This window comes from Musa acuminata, chromosome BXJ3-9 (assembly GCF_036884655.1).
Source record: "Musa acuminata AAA Group cultivar baxijiao chromosome BXJ3-9, Cavendish_Baxijiao_AAA, whole genome shotgun sequence".
Classification (NCBI taxonomy): domain Eukaryota; kingdom Viridiplantae; phylum Streptophyta; class Magnoliopsida; order Zingiberales; family Musaceae; genus Musa; species Musa acuminata.
In genome coordinates, this window is record NC_088357.1 from 44,524,277 (window position 1) to 44,540,873 (window position 16,597).

Below are 16,597 nucleotides of genomic sequence, written 5' to 3' on the forward strand. Positions count from 1 at the left end.
GAGGCCAAAAGATTGAAACTGCAATCTAAGCATTGAGTCTGCTGTTCTGAGCCAACACAGAAGACTGAGTGTCCATAGTTCAATTTCAGACTAGGTAGAAGTGAGGAATGATTTGAAGGAGAAAATTTAGAAGCACTGAAGAATGATTTGAGGGATTTTATTTTATTTTTTCTTCTCATGATGGTGAGAAGAGAGACTGCAGGATGCATTGGATCCAATCCTCATAACTCATTTTTCCTTGGTCATAATTAATTCTCAGAACCTTTCATTTTTCTTTTCTTAAGCAAAATGCATCTTTGGAGTGCCATATAAGTTCTTCAATGTAAAATGGCAATCATAGAACCTTTGCAGATAGATAAGCAAAAATTGGATGCCTCATGATGGGTAGGTACAGAACCAGAGCTTAAAGTCCTAACTTTTTGTTATTATTTTAGGATTGTTTTGGTTAGAAGACACCCAGGAATTCTAGCTGATCCTACCATTTGGAGTTGCACAAAGTTTAGAAAAGGAACCATTAGAATTACAGTTGCAAAGTGTTTGAGAATGTTCATGATGAAATCCATCCAAACAGAAGAGTTCAAGGATAAATTGCCCCTACATTAAAAATCCCAAAGAAGATAAGGTACAGCTTTTTCTTCTGAGGGACACAAATAAAAGGATTTAAGCTACTTGTGGGTTTATGATTGGCCTCATAGTTTATTTTATTTAGGATTGTAGCCTTGAGTATAAACAAATAATAACTGCAACTTTGATAAAGTCAGAAGAATGCCACTTTGAGCTAACCAAAGGAGGAACAGAGGTTCCACTAGAGTAAGAAAGAAACTTTAAGGGAATCCTTTGCTCTCTCTCTCTCTCTCTCTCTCTCTCTCTCTAGCTTAAAGGCAATCTTCTTCTTAATCTGGCCTCATGATTACGATTGTTCATAGAAGATGCAATTTGCATGCTTCAGCAATATTTAGTCCTTGGAATGAGATAGCTGAGACAACTTGGGGTCACATATCACTGGACTAAATATGCAATCCACCAACTACCAAACAAAAATATTTGATGCAGACTTCCAATCCTCTCTTCATTAATTTGACCTTTAGTAGCTTGGTTTTTAGCATGAAAACATCATTATCATCACTATAAGAGAGTAAAGCACACCTATGAGACAGTATCAGTTCGATCATCTCATCAATTCATGAAAGCCAAGACTGCTCTCTTATCTAGAGAATTGCCTTAGTTCCATAATCTTTTAGATTAGTCCATGATGATTGAAATGAAGCAAGCTGCTGTTTTTTAGGTTGCCAAATTAGGATAAACTTTTCCTCATGGCTTATACAACTCTTCCAGCCCAAAACTCTCCAAACAGTCAATTCAGTATGTGGCAGACAATTTCCATATACAAAGATCGTAAACCAAGGTTGCCAAGCAGTCATCTTCTTCAATGTCATCTTCAGAATGTTGACTTTAGGTGCCTGGGGGATGCTTTAAGAAGATTAATTCATCAGGAATACATGCTTCATGCGTTCTCTGATATGATTTCCACCTAACCCTTTGCTTGGGACAAGTTAGACACAAGGAGTCAATAGCATGTCAAAGTCAAGGGAGACTTGTGCCACAGTTGGCATCACCAAGGTCATCTTTTTGGCACATGCTGCAAACCAGCAATTGAGAGGTGTGATCTGGGGTGGGCCTAAAAAGATTTGGATGTCAATTAGCTCAGAAACAGAGGTATGAAACATACTTGCCAATTATGTTTTTAGTTCTGTGACTCACAAAAGAATCTGCACAACTGACAAAGGTTGACACCTTGAATGATATAGTCTGAGAGAGATTGAAGATGGCTGTGTGTGTGTGTGTGTGTGTGTGTGTGAGAGAGAGAGAGAGAGAGAGAGAGAGAGAGAGAGAGAGAGAGAGAGAGAGAGAGAGAGAGAGAGAGAGAATATCCAAGGCATCATGGAAATGAGATCCACCTAATGAGGACCATGGGCTTTTTGTGTTGTGCAGGCATTAGAGTCAGATGATAGCAGTGTTGGTTGATCAAGACAGAAGAGAAGGCAATATTTAGACATCACTAACTTGCATTCAAACATGAGCACGAAAATTAGCGCACACCCAGGAAATGCCTCATGCATTTTCATAAGCTCAGAGGAATGTGAAAGAACTGCTGATAGCTTTTTATTCTGGAAATCTGTTGCTGGCATTCATTAATCTGAAACCATCAGTCAAATAATTTGAGTTTGATTTCATTGAGACAAGGAATTTCAACTGACCCATTTTAGTGTTGATCCGGCCCACGATCTAATCCGATAGGATAATTGACTCGTTAACTTATTAGGTTTGAATCATTGGACTAAGATGGTTGATCCAAGTTAATAATAATATATTCATTAATATATAGTTAAAGTATAATTAATGCTTAGGTAAATTCTTTTTGTGTTTTGCATTTTTTTTGGGTTTATTATTATTATTTAAAATTTCTTTCAGTTTATTCTAAGGTGTATATATATGTGTGAAACAACACTTGATTTGTTCAACCAATTATGATGGAGAAATTTCATTTTTAGTTTTGAGAAGAAAGCTTAATTCCACAAAATCATGTGTCATATAACATACATTCAGATACCAAAGAATAATTCCAGTTGCATCTGTCACTGAAATTATGGATCAGATCTCCCCCTTTAAAAGATTGGCAGGTAATCTTGATGAGGATTTAAATCTTGAGAGTCATGCAGGTGATGCTGATGAACTCCTGTGTCTGAACTTGATTTTTCTTCTAGCAGGATGGAAGACAAATGCTTATTTATGGACTGAAGGGTTTTGCCTTAGAGATCCTCAGCAGGGGGAATAATGTCTTATCATCATCAGTATCATCAATGTCACTGATTCTTCATCAAACCTGCCCCCACTCATGGGATTGCCTTTATGCTTCTCTTCTGTCATGCAGATCATTCATATGCCTTCTCTCCTACAGCAGCCCCACTCTGATGCCATTTATACTTCTTGTCCATGCCATCAGTGCACAACTTGACCCCTTCCTTCCAAACCAGTCAAATCTACCTTCCTGCCTTTACATTTGTTTCATCTGATGTTTTAGGTTGCTCAGTTCCAGTTCCCTCTCCAAGGACCAAATGCTTAACCTGAGCATGTGCTGGTCTCCAACTGAAGCAATGAACTGAAATCTCTGTTGCGCTTCTTCCCTGTCATTGAAGGTTTTGTCTAGTAGGTACTGTTTGGTGGAAGCTCACATCAGAATCCAGCTACCATTTCTTGAATTCCAATCCCTTCTCTTCCATGTGAGTGCTTGTGGATGTGTTGGACCTGTTTCACAATCCCTTCTTGCACTTTTAGTCTGAAGATATATGATAGTGAATTATAGGAGGGGTTTTTCATATGAAATAATATGCATCAAGTTTATATTGTATTTACTATAGAGAATTCATCTTGTTAGGTACCTACCTATGAACTCACAAAGTTGTATTTACTTTAATATGTTCTTTGGGCATCCTTATTTTAGCCAGTCTAGCATTGAAGATATGTTTTCATTTGTTGTCTCAAGAGGAGATAGGCACATACATGATGATCACATTAAAAGGAGGGAACAAGGAGAAGAATAACATCACTTTCTCACCCTAGAAACAAATCAATTAAAGCTAAGCTATGAAGGGGACTCAATGATTGATGTCTAAGGCAGTATCATTGAGTAAGCTTTTGATTAATGTGGCTGCACCTAAAAGAATCCCCTCCTCTGTTGGTTGTAGCTCTGAAACAAAAGAGTAAACAAATGAGATGGTGTTGGTTGGCTTGCTTGAGGGCTCCTTGTCCAAAATGAACTTTCTTCCCATTAGATAATTCCCTGATGAAGGTTCATGGATTAAACAACATTATATTAGCATTGCCATTTGGATGTTTCTTGATTTATGTCCATATAAGCCAACATTAGCAAAAGAAGATCAGCTAAGGGCACTCTTTGTGACATTGAAGGACAGTGCACAAACAGTTCATGAAATCTATTCTTGATAAACAATATTTTCCTTCTCTCTTTAAACTTTTCTTGGTGACTGCACTTGAAATTACTTCTGAGGCATATTTCTGTGTGGTGAATTCATGGACATAATATTTGGGTTCTTTTTCTTTATTCTGATTCAGCTAGATAATGTTGTCATATGTAATACAGAATTGTTCTTTCTGATCAAAAGTAGCATATTTTTCCATCTCAATACTACTAATTACAAATATATTATAAGTGTATGACAAGCACAGATTGAATCAACCTTTTCTTAAAGAAGATTAACCTGGGAGATCAACATAAAAATGAAACAAATTTGATAGAAACATACAGATGAGAGATGTTCCATGCTCAAGCCTTCCATACTATTTTTGGCCATTACAGTGCATGAGTGACATGTGCTGTTAAGGGGAGAGAGAGAGAGAGAACAACAGCATAATTACTGGTTATGCTCTGCCAGTCAATCTGATTCAAGCATAATTACTGGTCTCTTCTTCTATGCACCCCCTGCATCAAAGCAGTTCATTTACAGGATGTTTATGAAAGATTTTATATTCTCTGCACATGAAAGTCTATTCTTGGTGTATTAAATCATAGCTTTGCTGAATCCACACTGTATGAGAATAATAGTACTCCTTACAGCTCCTCCAGATTCTCTTCAGAGGGAGACAATGGAAGGTCAAAGCTGTAATGGTCTTTAAAACCTGAATCCTCAGCTGTCTTCCTCTTCCTGCCTAATATAAAAAGCTTCCAAGCTTCCTCCATTTGTTTCCTCTCTCTCTCTCTCTCTCTCTCTTTCTACCACTGCCACTCTGTCTTGCCATGACAGAATTCTCCTTCCAAACTTTCCCCACCAATGCCAAAACATCCAAATCAGAACTCCCTACACTCCATGATGCTGCACAATTTACTAGAATTGATCTAATTTTGAAGGTATTCATATCACACAAACTCATATGACTAATCTCAGGCTCTGTATGCAACCCATTTCAAGACCTTTTTCTTCTTCTTTAACTTATATGATAGATAGATAGATAGATAGGGCAATGGGCAGTGGGCAGTGGCATTCCTTAAGCTAGAAGGCTGGTCATGTGTTTCTCTAGAAACAGCTTACACTACTGTTCATCTAAAATTTATTTTTCTTGCTAATAATTTGTTGGTTAAGACATCAAAATTAGTAATTTATTGAAATATTTTCACTTTCCTTCCTTAAAAAATTAACTAATATAAAACAGAGAATGAATCAGTAAATTTTTTTCCTTTGAAATTTCAACTTTAAATATTAAAAATATGAAATAACTAAATTCTGAATTCGAGAAGGAATATGAGATATTACAGTATTAACAAGATTATTAATTGATATGAGCCCAACCAATTATATTATCATCTAATAATTTTTAATATAAAGATTATTAGAAAAATTTAAATAAATGAGCTACGGATATCATAATGAGATTAGTGTTTTAGATATACAAATAACATGATTTTTGAATTTGATATAATCGAAGAAATTATAACTAATTTGGATTATGGATAAGAACATATCCAAAATTATTGATGTGCATAAATTGATTAAAAAATATGCCATCTCAATGCCGCCTCATCGATTCACGCACCCAAAATCCTACATCCAACCATCCGTCCATCTTCAGGTAGGTCCCACCAAGATGTCAGTTTGGCGTCCGTAGGTGTCGGGGCCCACAAAATGTACCCATCCAACCCATCTCCGTCTGTCGTCTTCCCTCCCTCTTGCCTTCGATCGCATTCCTCCGCCATCCTCTCTCTCTCTTACTATTTAGCCACCTAAACCCCTTCTTGAACCCCAACCTCTCTCTCTCTCTCCACCTCCAATGGCCAAGATGTCACCTGTCGCCGCCCTCATGCCTTGTATAGCCCGCTTATCCTTTCTCTCCCTCGTCTTCTTCGTTTTCTTCTCCTCCTCCTTAGCGGATTCATCCGGCGGAGACGTCGCCTCCATCCAGGAACTCCTCCGCGGCCACGGCCTCCCTGCGGGGCTCCTCCCCAAGTCCGTGGAGTCCTTCGTCCACGACTCCTCCTCCGGCCTCCTCGAGGTCCGGATCGACCGCCCCTGTTACGCCCGTTACGACGACGGGCTCGCCTACTTCGATCGCGAGGTGCGCGGCAACCTCAGCTACGGGGCGCTCCGCGGGGTGGTCGGCTGGTCGCAGGAGGAGCTCTTCCTGTGGCTCCCCGTCAAGGGGATCGTCGTCACCGACCCGGCGTCGGGCGTCATCCTCTTCGACATCGGCCTCGCCCGCAAGCGACTCGCCCTCTCGACCTTCGAGGACCCGCCCGACTGCTTGCCGGAAGGAGAAGAAGCGGCGGCCGGTTTAGGTGAGTGAGGGAGCTCAAAACAACAATCGATCATGGCCGCCCGGCTTTTCTCGTTTGGAAGTTCCGATTTCTGCCCTCGTTTCGAATGGAAATGATCTGATTACGTTTACTCTTGTTTGGGAAATCCGGATCTTGGCTCATAAAAATCGAATCTTTATCGACAACTTTTCCTTCTCTCTGCAAAATTGTGATTTTGAATTCTTTTCGAAGTTTTTTACCTTCAAATCTAAACAGATCTGATTGCTTGGTTATAAATCAGTAGTAAGTTCTTAAAATGACTTGGTTGCGTATGCAAGCAAACCTTTTGTCTTTCCAACTCTTAGAATCTATCACTCTGTTCTGCATATCTGATTTCTTAGTATATCTGTGGTCTTTATTATCTCATAGGTGGTGTAGTTTTGTTGTTTCTATGCTTGCTTTTGCTCGAGTATGGGGTGCAGTCACTTCCCAAATTATGTTCACTCTCCTCTGCAGCTCATTCTCCATAGCAGTGACTATGTGCATGACTTATTGTTCTGTTCCTTCGTAGCAATTCTCCACAGCAATCACTGATCGGCTGCTGCACATTCTTGCTTGTTTTGCAGGGTTGTTTGGCAGAAGAGGATACCAGCAGCAGAGATAATTATCAGAGAACCATATTGAAGATATATTCTAAATTTTTCCTCCTTTTTCCTAATCCTGTCTCCCCCTTCCTGAAACTTCTGGTGTGTTGTAAATGGAAAATGGAATTTTATGTTCTTAATACAATATCATTATCTCTCTCCATCTCTCTCATCAGACACCTCCCATCAAACAGTGAAATACTTATCTATGTGCAATAGGAAGTTCTGAGGTGAATTGTAAGCTGTGCCAGGCTGCCAGCTCAAGAGTCTGTGGTGAGGGCCATGTACAATAGGATTTGAACATGCTACTTGGCTGTCATCAGCTGTCAATTCTTTCGAAATGGTCCATATCTTATAATAATGGCACTTTGTCATGTTGTTCATTCATGTAACCAATGGCAGCAGCTGGTCCTAGTTATGTCATGTGATTCAACAGTTATTGCATTCAATCATGCATATTATTAATGTTATGGTGGCTGCATTTTTTAATGCTAAAGTGATTGATAATCATGGAAAACTGCACTGAGAATGTCATTTATAATCTGTGTTTGTTAAGAGTAACATTTGGTATGTCATCCCAATTTGTAGTATCATGGCAATGATTTTTTTTTTACTGGTTCTTTGAAAGAAAGTTTCAACTGGTCAACTGCATAAGATGGTTTGACTAAACATGTCAAGCAGACCTTTTCTTCAGTTATTCACATCTAAATCCATAACTGATATATACTTCTGAACTTGAGTTTTGAAAAGAAATTATAACATTTGTTCAAAGAGTGACAAGAGCATTCATTCTCAAGGTTGATTGAAATTAGTTCTTTTGTCATAGAATTGATGTTTGAAGTGATATGATTAATATTGGGTTAAGAATAATGGAGTGGATGAAGACAGGCTGATTCCAGGCTTTTTCACTAGAAGCAATGCAATTATGCACTGCTACCAGTATGCTGGCAGCAAACAGACACACCTAATACATCCTTCAAAGCTTCAAATTTGTGATAACAATGGGACAAACCAGGTATTCTTTCATGACTGGTCCAACCATCAAACTTACAGGTGATCATCAATTATTAGCATGGCTAAATCGCCACCATAATTGTTCTTTCTTAACATAAATCTAATAGAAAAGCAATGAGGAAGAAGTCCATTTAGCTGACTTCAAATAGTTGGTACAATAATACTTTGGTCAGTGGATGGAGCAGTGGATGCATGCAATCTCAACTCACACCTTTTTTCTGATCAAGCTGCAGGACTTGAACACAATGGATTCAACTTCACACAGGGGGTTAACTCAGCTTTTGCCAAAGGAAGATGGACACTGCAAACACAAACCCATGACCTACTTGCGCAGATCTTCCAAGGCAAGGAAAGATTAACCATAGAAACCATTACTTGTTGTTCAAAGTGGTTTCAGTATGTCTGCAGTTCAACATCATCCTCTCCAACATGAAATTTCATCGAGGTAATGAATTCTTTAACCATGATTTCACCAACAAAAGCAATGACAAATTATGCTATGCAATCAGCAAACTGAAGGAGATAAAAGGAATGGTGTGCACTGGTCACCATATCTGCTGGTTTATGTGGTCTATGTAGAATCACAGACGCAGAAGAAAGGAAAGGACACAGTTTATTGTTTGGATGCTAACATTATATACGTTCTATTCTCAGAGTTCACAAGATTTAGACATGCCATGTGATGTTTGGTGGAATGTCAAGCGTTCATTTTCATCAAATATCTGTTCCTGCAGCTGAAAAACCATTTGTGGAAGGCTAAATATTGATCACTATTAAGGTTGTTTGGTTGTCTTTGGATAGCAACATCATTCTTCTGGCATCTTGTTGACATGTAAATATCAGTGGATGACATATTTGATTCATGATCATAAATCTTTTATTAGCATCCAAACTATGCACTCCGCTAATCACTTCAATGTTATGTTCATTTCAAGACTCCACTCATTCATATCAGCTAGTGCAAACAGTATTTAGAAGTTCTATGTGGTTTAGCTAGCATCCCAATATCTGCTGCAAGTGTACATTTTCTCCTGTGGGCACAAACTCAGCTTCTTTCCAAGTATGAGTTCTATAGTAGGAATCGAATTCCATTCTGGTTTATGATGATATGCATTGAAGACATGAGATAACATAACTCCTGTTCCTGCTGCAATCTGCATTTGCATATTACTGTTCTTTCTTTCTCAAAGACATTTGTAATGGAATTGCAAGGCTGGTCACCAAAATCTTTTGGATATAAATTATTAGCCTTCTTGTATTTGGTCAAATAGCAATGAAATGAAAGATCTGAAATTGAATTATGATAATAGAGTGGAAAGTATCAGATAAAAAAAGCAGAGGAGAAAAGCAAGAAAAAACTAAAAGCATGAAAAACCAATGTTCTACCAAAAATTTGTCTCTGTATACATCAACTTCAAATATTTTTGGGCCTCCGCTTCATACTTTGTTACTTCATCTTCCTCCAGCCTAAGCAGTCTTATCTTCTTCACTGATTTCCTTGCAGATGATCACTTCCAAGTCTCGACCGATAGCATAAAACTCCCAAGGCATGTCAGGCCATCTTCAGATTTTGATGAGCACCGAGCATACATTAAGTTTATGCACATAGAATTAGTTCCATTAAGCTGATTCTTTAGCACGTAATTCGTAGCTCCACAGATCTTTCCTTTATTTCAGCATTGTTCAAAGTCATATTTGCAGAAGAAGCTTACAAAGATTATAACATATTTGTGGTAGATGTGAATGCGATCCATCTCTCTCAAACGATTGCAATATACAGGAGGAACAGAAAAAACAAGTGACCGAGTTCAGGATTTGCTGCCCTCAACTCTTTTCCTGGTGACACGAATGTAGCAAATCACAGCGATGATTATGGTGGCAGCGAGCCCGCCGAGCATCACTTCTCCTATGGCAATGGACTTATCGATCCGGTGGTTTCTGTGATGCCTTCGATTTGCGGGTGCACTTGCAATTCCCATCTTGGTTTCACTTAAAGGAAAGCTAGAGGTTGGTGAGCTTGCCAATACGAGCTTGTCTGCTTCTACCACTGGAACAGGTCTAGCCATAACGATGGCTGCAAGGCCATCAGCAGCTACCAAGATAAAGAGGAGCAACCGAACCATGGATGGAGGTTCTGCTGGAAAGACCTTCACAGAGAAGCTTGAAGCGTAAAGGAAGAAGATGGGAACCTTTAGTGGACTATCTGCAAGATCTGGAACTCCTGGTTTGATGGACAATGGAGCTCATGGACGAAGAAAGAAGATTGTGGCCTTTTATAAGGTTTGAGTTACTGAGTAATACATCTTTTAGCTGATTTCTCTAAGGTTTCTGTCCACCAAAGATGAAGACAGGGCAGCACTTTCCCACAGGTGGTGGGCAGTGTGGCAGTACTTGCTCCTAGTATTTTTTGCTTCTTGGAAGCTTTGTGTTCCCTTGAATTGTTTGTTTAGAGAGAGACAAGCAGATACAGCTAGATCTGCTTGAGATTAGGAGATAAATGTGTTTGTGGTCCATCAAATGACAGAAGGTCACTGCTTTATATGACAAGACTCTCTTGCATCCTTGCTTACTTGAGGTCTTATAGCTCAATTCTCGAAACATTGCCAATGAACATAGAAGATGCAATCAGACTTGTATCTGCTTCAGTATCACTTCTGTACTTCTCAGTGGCAATCAAAGAAATCAGGCTGGAGAAACAATATCTTCCCTCATCCATGTCATTCAGACAAGGAGAACATTATTTCATTTTGATGGAAGATTCCATGTCTCGGCATCACAAGCACAAAAATCATTTCCAGTTCACAGATCCAAAATATTCTTGCCATCGTTGGCATTGTCAGTATCTTATCAAGTCGAAGTTTCGACGTCCATGGCATCATGTTTCCTAGCATTTTGACAACAGCAACCTCCTCGTGCACCTAAATTATCTGAGTTTGGTCCCCTTGCATGCTTTCTCTTTTCTAGGAATCTTCCATTCAGTGAATAGCAAAGGAAGTCTGTTCTTTATTTGGTTACATGAGAAGGTATCTTCAACCACTCTTACAAGATTTACTCTTCTTCTTCATACTTTAATCTGGTGCTGCTCATTATGGATCATTCTCACAATGGTTCTACCTCTTATTTAATTGTTGTGAGTACCTTTGATCTCAGGTTTTTTGTTTCAGGCAAATGTGCAGCCTTTGGAATCTTCTTGTTTCCTGTGCTTTTCTTGGATCTCATGCAGACCTATATTTAATCAGACTAGATCAAAGATGGTTTGATTTTGAAGTGCTCACTAGTTTTGTGATGTAGTTATCTTTTCATATTAGATCTGTCATAAGTTATTCTGCACAGTAGATTGTACAAGTGAAAGTTATGTTGTTGTGCAGAGTAGAATTTGCACAATAGCAAATTCTGATGCTTCATTGCTGATATTAAGTGCATAATATGGATAACATCAGAGCCAATTCCATCTAAGCATGTTACAGTTCCTTGATTTGAATACTTTGACATTAATGTTGGTGTCTTTTTTGCCCTGGATTTGCAGTAACCATGCAAGAAACATAGGAGAAATAATTTAGCATTGTTCATCTTTATTTGGTGTCTGTGGCAAGGAAAAAGATCACCTATCTGCTGGGAACTACAGACTACTTCTCAATCAATTCATGCTTGCAGTAAGGATGATTGGCCACAGCAGTTGAATGACATCTTTGGTGTATTTTTTGCCCTGGATTTGCAGTAACCATGCAAGAAACATAGGAGAAATAATTTAGCATTGTTCATCTTTATTTGGTGTCTGTGGCAAGTAAAAAGATCACCTATCTGCTGGGAACTACAGACTACTTCTCAATTAATTCATGCTTGCAGTAAGGATGATTGGCCACAACAGTTGAATGACATCTTTGGCAACTAGACATTTCAAGACAGATGTGGTCTTGCTGTTCATGGTGATCATATGTGATATTTGAGTTGGGCTTTGAATAGTTATGATACAAGTCACAGTCACAAATTGGTTTATCTTCCAGTTTTGGAAGATGCGTATGAACATAGCAACTCTCTGAGATTGCTTCATGGCCTCTCAAGTTCTGAGAAGTATCCAAATCTGATCTCTGGTTGTGATGTATATGTTTACCTAATGAGGAGACTATTCCTGAGAAAGATCAATACTTCACACGTATTCTCTACAAAATGACAAGAACTCTCATCTCAGTTCTTGTTTCGTGAGCAACACAATCTCTGAATTCGATAGGCGCGACAAAAGAGCATCTCAAAGTGAATTTTGCTAGAGAGATGCAGAGATTTTGTCTCACAACCTCTCTTTGACACCCACCCTCTGTGTGCAACAATTCAATTATGTACTTCCAATGCATCATTTTTCTGTTGCCATAGCCACCCAATAGTTGGAACACAAAGGATTACTCCTAGATTTAGATTGAGGTGTCTGTCCTTGACACATCTTGAATCTGAAACACAGCATTCTTTAGATCAGATTGGTCGGAAGAAGTTGTTCCTTGTCCATTAGATCAGTAACTCTGATGTTGTCTCGGAATCTATAATGCCTAAGAGCAGGAGAATGAGAAACTTGCTTCTCTAATCATTGCTTTCATAGCTGTCACTCTCTGAGCTACATAACATAGCAATATGAAGTGATGAGGAAACACTGTATGGCCCAATATGTTCTTATTCAGATAGCCAGCAGAGTGAGAAAGATGTGTGAGGGAGTTCATGAGAAATATTGGATCAAGTCAATTTTCATTTAAAGCTCACAACAGATCTGTCCCAAGTGACATATTGGTAGGAAATGTATCTTTGTCAATCCAGTTGAGACATCTGACATTAAAATGGCAAGACAATGGCACAAGTTGTATCAAGTGGTTCATCTTCCCACCTGCTTCATGACGACTCCTCAACTAGTGCACAAAAGCAAGCAGTGATGGCTGGCTTTTGGGCAGCCAAACATAGCCTGCTACATAAAGCAGCAGTCCCTTCTTTTTAGTTCAGATAGACTCGATGAGTTTGGCATCACCCCATGAACAACCTAAAAGTTCCTTGAAAGAGACCTTCAGCTCTTTCATCTCCACTCTCAGTTGAGTTCCATGGGAAGAAAAAGGAGATCAGAATGTAAAAGTAGCATCTCTTCAATGAATCGAAACAGACTGATGCAGGTAGATTGAGCACTGTAGCTGAAACAAACATCAATCTTTTAGATGGACATTGCAGCTTACTCCTTTCAGTACCATCAAACCAAATGCAGTGGATTTTTGATGGTCATCAATGCTTGGATGGAAAGTGTAGCCAATTGGATGCATCGAATGAATGACGAATGGAGGAGAACCTAACAGATCGAAGGATAATATTACAATAAATAGTTTTCGGATCAGTCAAAAAGAGAGAGAAAGCGTGCATAAGCTTTCCTTCAACAAAGTCTCCTTCACGGATTGGCATTAACAGTGGTTGATTCCAAAGCGTTCGAAAGAGACGCCTAATTGCCACTTGATCGCCTCCACAAAGGCCTATCGGTGTCAGTGACTAATATATAGATCGGAGGCCCTACGATCAGGATCCGACGGTTGACGATTTCCTGGAATCACATACGGCTATTATCCACGCCATACGAGACAAGATGAGCCCACTAGATTTACTGAAACACCCCTGGAAGTCTCGCCAGAACGGAGGGTATTATGGTCAAAGCTCAAGTCAACGAGACCGAGGCTCTATAGATCCAAATCGCCGGGACTTTCGTTGGCGCACACAGTCTTCTCTTCCAACGTCAGCGATGCCTGCGGTGGCAAGCTCGTGATTGCTGGGACGCGAGAGGAGGAGAGGGATGAGGTTACTGGAGTTCCCTTGCGGCTGGCGATCCGGTTGGCTGGAGAAGGCGACGCCGAAGTCGAAGCCGACGGTGGAACTGGAGGAGACGCGGCCGGCAGAGGCGGCGGTGTGCGCGTCTCCGGAGAAGCGGCGCCGGAGGGCGTCGCGCAGGGAGGATTCTCAGTGGCAGCCCTCGTTGGTGGCGATCTCGGAGGACGGGATACCTGTGGCAGCGCCGCCGCCGCCGCTGGCTGCGGCTGTGGTGTCGAAGGGCAGAGGGTCGGGGAAGCCGAAGGCGAAGCCAAAGCCAAAGCCAAAGCCGAAGCCGGCCACAAGGGTAGCGTCTCGCGTCGCCAAGGACGACTACCGGTAAGTAGTACACATTTAGCTCATCTGTTCCTCACTGCTATTACCAAAGATTTATTTCAAGTATTATTATTATTATTATTATTATTATTGTTATGCTAAGGATTAATTTTTAGAATATAAAGTTTTAATTGCTGAACACGAAGAATAAAAAAAGAAATTTTAGCTAATTATTTTGCATTGAGATAATTAAAATCATATATTAGATTCCATCTTAATAACGTAAGCTTTATAGGATTTATGATCATAAAATTTAGATTTTTAGATGGTATAGGAGTTCAAATCTTTTTTTTCTTTCTCAGTATTTAATAAAAAATATTCATGTGATATTTGTTCTTCATTCGACTTGATTTTTTCAAAAAGAAAAATAAATTCATTCAAATTTCAAACTGCTCAGAGAGAAAAGAAAACACATACCTATCAAAATTGTCTTCCCAAAAGACTCCGCAATTAGTCGATCTTCCTCAGTAGTTAGTCATTTGACTTGATTTTACATGGAAGTATTGTGCATACATTAAGCCTAAACTGGTTTACTTGTGAGAGGTGAAGTTAAGAGAATATAAGGAGATGATAGCTTAAGTCAAATGATTCAAGAGAGATGATTGACATCCATGCATGATCGGTAGATGCTGCAACGCAAGTTGTGTTGGATTGATCAAACAAAATTTTGAGGTGAATTCGACTGATCGAATATAGACTGCAGTATGTGCAGGGGTTGAGCAAAAACATGTCAACAGAAACTAAATAATAATAGTAATAATAATAATGCATGAACTTACTAAAATCTATTATAATTTTATTGTTAAAATACCTTAGTAATATTTAAGATTTTTGCTTGATTGAATGATCTTCGGCTAAGTATTAATGATTTGTTTATGAATCATTTTGAACTCATCTACAAATAAAGTCCCTTCTGGGCCTTCTGTTTTTATCCTTCAATATTGCTTCTTCCATGTTTATTCTGTCAAAACCATTTGACTTAATACAATCAAAGGAGAAGAGCTGAAGAAGAGAAAAAAAAAAAAGAGGAATAATCAATGGATTCTAAAAGTCAGAACCTCTTATGATTTCTATGATGTTGAAATCCAATCAAAGGAGAAGAGCCGAAGAAGAGGGAAAAAAAAAGAGGAATAATAAATGGATGCTAAAAGTCGGAACCTCTTATGATTTCTATGATGTTGGAATCATTACCATGGGATGTACAAATAAATGTTTACACAAGGAACCATTCATGTGTTAGAATTGACATGGTCATCCAAACTCTCTCTGAAATGTCAGTATGCTATCTCTTTGTATATAAATGCTGTGTTTGGTCATTCTCTCTGGATAAGAAGTTAATTTGGGTCTGTTGGTTTGCTTCTTTCAGGCACTATGGAGTTATGCCCACATTTGCTCCAGCAGCCTTCTTCTTCTGAAGCTTGGTTCTAATCAGCACACTTGAAGATTATCTTCAGAATCAAAATGTTGACCATGAAGTTGCTACTGCTGATTGATTGAATGATTGATGATGTTGATAATTTGCTAGCTGTTTTTTGTTGTTCTCTCTTGTTATCTTGAATCAAAATAGGCATCAAGACACTTTTTCCTGTCATTTAATTGAATGGAGTAGTCTTATCCTACCTTGAGGATTCAAAAGAAAGAAGGATCAAGAAAACAAGATCCAAATGCAACCAAAGCAAAGATTGTAATCACAAAGCAAGCAAGCAAGCAAGCTGTGATATCATTACACCACTAAATCACTTTTCTCTATTTTGCAGATCCAAAGGAACAAGACCAAGGTATGTGGTATTTTCCTTATGTATGCATGAATGAATGTTATATTCAATGTATAATTATTGATTGGCTTTTATACAATGTATAATGCTTTATTTTCTTGAAACTTATCTATAATTACAAATATATTTCGAACATAGTTTGTCTTAACAAAATCTTTAGTAGTTTTACATCATCCTTCTGGATTTCAAGCTTCTGAATTGAAATGTGTTTCTTTCTCTCACTTGACCTGACTCTTGAATGATGCCTGTGCCTATCTTTCGAATGATACAGCAACAAGAAAACTTAGAAATGAAAAAAAAGGAAATGCTAATCTTTCAGAGTTTGAGAGAAGAATCATGTCAGCATACAGAGGAAAAGGATGCTCTAACTTTCAGATAATGTAAATGACAAGAGAACTATGGGTGGAGGACTCTTGTGGCAACATCAACACCTGATTCTACTTCAATATATTATTGCTTTTAAGTATTATCATATGTTATTTAATATAAATGAAGATTTTATGTTTATAATGTTAAAAGGTGTGGTGGGTCTTTTGACCTTATTCAATTCAAGCTTACTATTCACAATCCAATCTTTGACAATCCTTTTAAAAATAATAAAGTATTATTTTATTATTTATCATCTTAGTATTATCGATTTTATCTCTTTTTTTCTTTTTTCATAATTTCTTATTTCATCCTTGTCGATGTCACTTGATATT

The 16,597-nt window shown here is 38.6% G+C and overlaps 2 protein-coding genes across 2 annotated transcripts; both read left to right on the forward strand.

Annotated features, from left to right (window-relative positions):
* Positions 1–5,801: 5,801 nt before the first annotated feature.
* LOC135648782 (uncharacterized) lies at positions 5,802–7,114 on the forward strand. Its single transcript, XM_065166728.1, has 2 exons — positions 5,802–6,349; positions 6,934–7,114. Exons 1-2 carry the CDS (start codon positions 5,845–5,847, stop codon positions 6,969–6,971), a joined length of 543 nt encoding a protein of 180 aa, XP_065022800.1. The 5' UTR covers positions 5,802–5,844; the 3' UTR covers positions 6,972–7,114.
* A 6,567-nt stretch (positions 7,115–13,681) lies between these two features.
* Positions 13,682–15,740, forward strand: LOC135649302 (uncharacterized). Its single transcript, XM_065167521.1, has 2 exons — positions 13,682–14,124; positions 15,488–15,740. Exons 1-2 carry the CDS (start codon positions 13,772–13,774, stop codon positions 15,534–15,536), a joined length of 402 nt encoding a protein of 133 aa, XP_065023593.1. The 5' UTR covers positions 13,682–13,771; the 3' UTR covers positions 15,537–15,740.
* The last annotated feature ends 857 nt before the right edge of the window (positions 15,741–16,597 follow it).